At 32.3% G+C, this 6,868-nt stretch overlaps 1 protein-coding gene across 1 annotated transcript in view; it reads right to left on the reverse strand.

Annotated features, from left to right (window-relative positions):
- The window catches only part of LOC106475711 (structural maintenance of chromosomes protein 1A-like), a 9,286-nt gene extending 3,613 nt beyond the window's left edge, over nucleotides 1-5,673 (reverse strand). Inside the window, exons 1-7 of the mRNA XM_022379771.1 lie at nucleotides 5,589-5,673; nucleotides 4,644-4,862; nucleotides 4,288-4,473; nucleotides 2,763-2,875; nucleotides 2,053-2,221; nucleotides 1,504-1,682; nucleotides 221-290 (exon numbers count right to left, since the gene is read on the reverse strand). Of these exons, the coding sequence (XP_022235479.1) occupies nucleotides 221-290; nucleotides 1,504-1,682; nucleotides 2,053-2,221; nucleotides 2,763-2,875; nucleotides 4,288-4,473; nucleotides 4,644-4,862; nucleotides 5,589-5,594 (942 nt within the window). The 5' untranslated portion in view covers nucleotides 5,595-5,673. The remainder of the gene's footprint in view (nucleotides 1-220; nucleotides 291-1,503; nucleotides 1,683-2,052; nucleotides 2,222-2,762; nucleotides 2,876-4,287; nucleotides 4,474-4,643; nucleotides 4,863-5,588) is intronic.
- Nucleotides 5,674-6,868: the final 1,195 nt, after the last annotated feature.

The following is a 6,868-nucleotide window of genomic DNA, read 5'->3' on the forward strand; positions in this document are numbered from 1 at the left end:
AATAATAGGAAAACAACATGTTACTGAACATTTGAGGCATAGTGTGTATACAAATCATGTTAATAATAGGAAAACAACATGTTACTGAACATTTGAGGCATATGTGTGTATACAAATCATGTTAATAATAGGAAAACAACATGTTACTGAACATTTGAGGCATATGTGTGTGTACAGATCATGTTGAAAGTAACACAAGTTCCTTATAATTACTACCTACTTTTCCTATATTTGTGTTGTCCAGTGCAGCATCAATTTCATCTAACACAAAGAAAGGAGCTGGCTGATAACTGAAATACAAAACACAATCTTATTGACAGTTCTAATACAGTAAGTTACCACAGTACTGCAATAAAATGCTTTTATAAAAACTGTGATCTTTAATTTTCTGCCTTGAGGAATATTGTTTTAGTTCATCCATGACAAGGAAAAGTACTTGTTTACTGAAACAATGATGTACAAACCTTTAAAATGGTTTGTTTTAATATAAAACACACACAACTGACTGTTACTACTATAACACAAACTTTTAGTATGGCTTGTTTTCATATAAAACATACACACCTGACTGTTACTACTATAACACAAACTTTTAGTATGGCTTGTTTTCATATAAAACATACACATGACTGTTATTACTATAACACAAACGTTTAGTAAGGGTTGTTTTCATATAAAACATACTAACCTGACTGTTACACCCTGAACTAAGCATACACACCTGACTGTTACATCCTGGACTAAACATACACACCTGACTGTTACATCTTGGACAAAACATACACACCTGACTGTTACATCCTGAACTAATCATACACACCTGACTGTTACACCCTGGACTAAACATACACACCTGACTGTTACATCCAGGACTAAACCTACACACCTGACTGTTACAATTTGGACTAAACATACACACCTGACTGTTACAATTTGGACTAAACATACACACCTGACTGTTACATCTTGGACAAAACATACACACCTGACTGTTATACCCTGGACTAAACATACACACCTGACTGTTACACCCTGGACTAAACATATACACCTGACTGTTACACCCTGGACTAAACATATACACCTGATTGTTACACCCAGGACTAAACATACACACTTGACTGTTACACCCAGGACTAAACATACACACCTGACTGTTACAACCTGGACTAAACATACACATCTGACTGTTACATCTTGGACAAAACATACACACCTGACTGTTACATCCTAGACTAAACATACACACCTGACTGTTACATCCTGGACTAAACATACACACCTGCCTGTTACATCCTAGACTAAACATACACACCTGACTGTTACATCCTGGACTAAACATACACACTGACTGTTACATCCTGGACTAAACATACACACCTGACTGTTACACCCTGGACTAAACATACACACCTGACTGTTACACCCTGGACTAAACATACCCACCTGACTGTTACATCCTGGACTAAACATACACACCTGACTGTTACATCCTGGACTTACCTGTGGATAGCAAACAGTAATGCTAGTGCTGCCACTGTTTTCTCTCCACCAGATAAATTACTCATAGGTTGAAACCTTTTCCCAGGGGCAACACAATTGTAATTGATCCCTTCTAAGTAGGGTTCTTCTGGATTTTCTGGACCAAGGAAAGCTTGTGCACTCTGGTTGTTTGTCAGGGCCTAAACAGAAAACACCAGAACCGTGACACACCATTCACAAACACCTAACCAGAAAACAGCAGGACCATTCAGCACCTTAATAAAAAAACACCAGAACTCCTGACATAATGCTTAGTAACATTGTATGAAAAAACGTTACCATTTTAATGCTAAAAATCTTTAATAACTATAAAACTAATCTCCCCTGTTCATAAGTTATTTTTAAATCTTGTAAGTCTGGTTGTACATTTTATAATGTATTCAGTACTGTGAAGCTTATTGTTACTGAAAAGTTTCCAGACAAAGAACAAACATGTTTAACTTATTGGTAATAAGATTTCAACATAGAATACAGTCTAGAAACTTAACCAACAAACAGATACCACATTACCTTATAAATATCATCTATTCTGTTGGAAACATGATCGAAGCAACGCATGAATTTATCATAACGTTCTCTCTTCACTTTTTCAAAAGCTTGTTTTGCCTTTTTAGCTCTTTTCCTGGCACTTTCAAATTCGCTGTCAGTCATTCTGAGTCTTTCCCGAACTCCGTCTAATCTGAAAACACATGTACCTTTTTCTTTAGACAAATTACTTCAGAAACTACACGGGGTAGCGGCTGACCTGCACTATTGTGGATTCTTATTCAACATAGTTTGAGATTTAATACATTAATTTAGGAGAAAAAAAAGTTAATAAAAATAATATATAATTGACTTTGATGATCCAAACCATTCTTGTCAGAAATTATAACTTTTGAAAGAAAAACAAACAGACATTGAGCTATTTTAGAAACACACAAATCAAAACATTGAGGTGGTTAATTTGAATTTTAAGAACAAACTTGAGATATTTTTATAAAATCAAAATTAAATAGAACCTCCACAGATTTTCCCGATAGGACTGAAAACACAAATTGATATTTTTTCCATTTTTTTTAAGATAATAATTTGTATGTAATATTTTTCTGAACAATCATAACTCAGGAAAAAACTTCTAATTAATGTTATATAAAAACTGAATCAATGCGTACATAGTATTAGTAATATTCAAATGGAGGTAATTTAGAAACGTGAATTAAAAGATTTTTGACACGTACTTCTCCATGGCTTTCATATTAGGTGCCTGTATTCTGTGTAAGTGTGTCTCCATGTCAGAAATGTCTTTGTTGAGACGATCACCTTCTTTTTTAACTTCTTCATGAGAATCTAACTGTAAAACAGAACATTTACATATTACTACATCTAACTGTATCACAGAACATTTACATATTAATATATCAAACTGTAAAACAGAACATTTACATTCCACTACATCAAACTGTAAAACAGAACATTTACATATTAATACATCAAACTATAAAACAGAACATTTACATTCCACTACATCTAACTGTAAAACAGAACATTTATATTCTACTATATCAAACTGTAAGACAGAACATTTACATTCTATTATATCAAACTGTAAGACAGAACATTTACATTCCACTACATCAAACTGTAAAACAGAACATTTACATATTAATACATCAAACTGTAAAACAGAACATTTACATTCACTACATCAAACTGTAAAACAGAACATTTACATATTAATACATCAAACTGTAAAACAGAACATTTACATTCCACTACATCAAACTGTAAAACATTCTTAGTCAGAAGACTTGATAAACTGTTAGTTCTACAATGTCATAGTTTAACCATTCTTAGTCAGAAGACTTGGTAAGCTGTTAGTTCTACACTGTCATAGTTTAACCATTCTTAGTCAGAAGACTTGGTAAGCTGTTAGTTCTACAATGTCATATTTTAACTTTAACCACTGTTAGTCAGAAGAGTTGGTAAACTGTTAGTTCTACAATGTCATAATTTAACCACTTTTAGTCAGAAGAGTTGGTAAACTGTTAGTTCTACAATGTCATAATTTAACCACTTTTAGTCAGAAGACTGTTTACCAACTTTTTGAACTGTTCAATAGGTATTGTGTGTCAAATATTATATAAGCTGATTGTTCTAGTCATTACTAGCAATGAAAATCTTAATAAAAACTTCATGAAAAAGAAATAATGAAAAGCTCTGTTTAAACACATACAGCTTCTAATGATAGTAAGGAAAGAAATTCAATAACTAAAAAGCTAAAACACTTATACCTGTTGTCTCACAGAACCTTGCATTGTAGTAAACCTAGAAACCAACACTTACATCTTTCAGCTCATCTGCTATCTGCTTTACTATGAGGAGCTGAATCAATGATCAGTTAGCAGATGAGCTGAAAGATGTAAGTGTTGGTTTCTATGTTTACTATGAGGAGCTGAATCAATGATCAGTTAGCAGATGAGCTGAAAGATGTAAGTGTTGGTTTCTATGTTTACTATGAGGAGCTGAATCAATGACCTAGAAACCAACACTTACATCTTTCAGCTCATCTGCTAATTGCTCATTGATTCAGCTCCTCGTAGTAAACCTAGAAACCAACACTTACATCTTTCAGCTCATCTGCTAATTGCTCATTGATTCAGCTTCTCATAGTAAACATAGAAACCAACACTTACATCTTTCAGCTCATATGCTAACTGCTCATTGATTCAGCTCCTCATAGTAAACATAGAAACCAACACTTACGTCTTTCATCTCATCTGCTAACTGCTCGTAGTCTATCTTTATTTTGGCTTCCTTTTCATAAATTTTCTGTGTACTCTGACTTCCAGAGACATCAGTAGATTCACTTTCTTCTTGTTGTGAAGCAGGAATATCCTGGTCAATGTCTTCCATGGTTCCTTTTGTCATGGGGATGACAATGTCTTCTAGCTGTTTATATGAATAAGCTTTTCAATATATCGTATCTTATAAAAGTAGAACAAAATATAATCTTTAGATTACACTATGCATGTATATAAGGAATAATAAAAGTTTTAGCTAGGTTTATATCATTAATTAACATTAAATGTGAAACTGATTTTGATAAGACAACCTCCTACCTTACAAGCCTGTAGATGACTGTGCCTGTCAGCTTTCTTCTGCTCCAGTCGAGATTCTAGACCCGTCACCACTTTCTGAACACTAGTTATCTCCTTCTGGATGGCCGTCAACCGTTTACGAACTTCCGTCATGGCATCCTCCATCCCATCTACTTCAGTTTTCTTAGTAATTTTAGAGGTCTTTAATTTATCCAAGTTCTGCATTTCTTCATCTATTAACTAGAGACAAGTATCAAAATAAGTTAAATATAACAACCGACACAGACGTACTTCATTTCTCAATCTTGCTTTTATCACAACTAACTTTCAAAAACATTTTTTTCAACTAAAATATTCTAGTATGGTAATATATTTCCTTCAATTCTATATCCTCAAGATGTTCAACATTATTTAACAAGCATCACATGGCTACAAAAAATAACATCCATTCTTAGTAAGCTGCCAATTTGTAAAGGCCAAATTACAGATCAACTAATAAATAATATACATATATATCTAACCAATGAAACAGGTGTTACTGATAGTCAAAAAAAAAAGGTTAAAAATATCAGTTTTATCATTTCAAAATCACTGAAATTCAAGTATTATAACAGCAGTATCTGCTCAAATGAAGCTTTCATTTTCATCATCATTAGCTTATAATCATACAGATAGCACTTTCACATTCAACATCAACTGATAACTACACAGGTTTCATCTTCTATTATCAACATCAACTGATAACTACACAGGTTTCACCTTCTATTTTCAATATCAACTGATAACCACACAGGTTTCACCTTCTATTTTCAATATCAACAGATAACTACACAGGTTTCATTTTCAGCACCAACTGAAACCTACATAAATGTCATATTTGGTTTTTCAAGTGTTTCCATTTGTTATAAAAATAACACTAAATATCTTTTACCGATTAAATCACACAGAACCCTTCCCTTTAAATACCTGCATCTGTTTCGTTTCTGCTTCCTTTAATTTTTCTAATTCTTTCTCATCATCTTCTACAGTTTTGGTCCACTTGCAAACATTTTCTATAAAAAACAAAATTTGAAAAACCTTCAAACATACATATTTCATACTTATGTTCATTTTGTTTGGTTTCTGACGTACACAACAGATGTTTAGTGTTTCGTACCAACACAAAAATAAACTTATATAAAACATGTCTACCAACTAACAAATTTTTATACATCATTTTTATGTGAATGGTTTAAAAATTAAGAACCATGAGTTAAAGTCAATATTTTTGCTGAATTTTCTGGAAGCTGTTTCAGTAAATATTTGAGAGAAGGAGTTGACAAGTTAATGAAATCTGAAGGTTATTGGCTGCTTTTCAAGGCTACAACATTAACGTTAACATGGGTTGAAGAAATAGAGTGAGCTAGCTGAAAGCTGAGAAATTTGTTTCTCTTCGTTATAGGCAGTATGAAGAACGAGAATTACGGGCTACCCAAGAAAGGGATAAAAGACGGCTGGAGTTTGAAAACCAAAAAAATCGAATTATCAACAGATTGGAGTATGAACGCTCCAAGGATACCAATGGTAATATTTGTTTTATGAAAGTTATACTTCTGTTCATTTACTTATTAATTTAAATTGGTTAAGTTTAGAACATATCGTAAATGTTATTTAAAAAATATTTACAGTGAAGCAAAGACTTGTGTAAACACTATAAAACAAGATGTTCTAAACAATAAAGAATGTTCCATGGGCAATATTGTTTACCGTATGTTTTCAACTCCAATTGCGTAACAGAAGTCAGCAAAAACTCTATCTTCCACCGTGTTCATAGCTTCCTTGACCTCAGCAATCTGAACTTCTCTTTCCTTCATTTTTTCTTCTACAGAGTGGATCTTAGGCTGAAAAAAAGAAGAAATATTCAATCATTTTTCTTGTTTTAATAGAAAATAATTTTTGAACAAGTATGGATTTTTAAAGAATACTAAACACAAATAATCAAGTTTTATTTTGAAACTGGTTTTATCAGCAACAACTCATGAATATTAGTAATAAACTACACTAAACACACTTATACAGTAATAAACTATACACTAAATACACTTATACAGTAATAAACTATACACTAAATACATTTATACAGCAATAAACTATACACTAAATACATTTATACTATAATAAACTATACACTAAATACATTTATACTGTAATAAACTATACACTAAATACATTTATATAGCAATAAACTATACACTAAATACACTTAC

This window comes from Limulus polyphemus, unplaced genomic scaffold (genome assembly GCF_000517525.1).
Source record: "Limulus polyphemus unplaced genomic scaffold, Limulus_polyphemus-2.1.2 Scaffold9026, whole genome shotgun sequence".
NCBI lineage: Eukaryota > Metazoa > Arthropoda > Merostomata > Xiphosura > Limulidae > Limulus > Limulus polyphemus.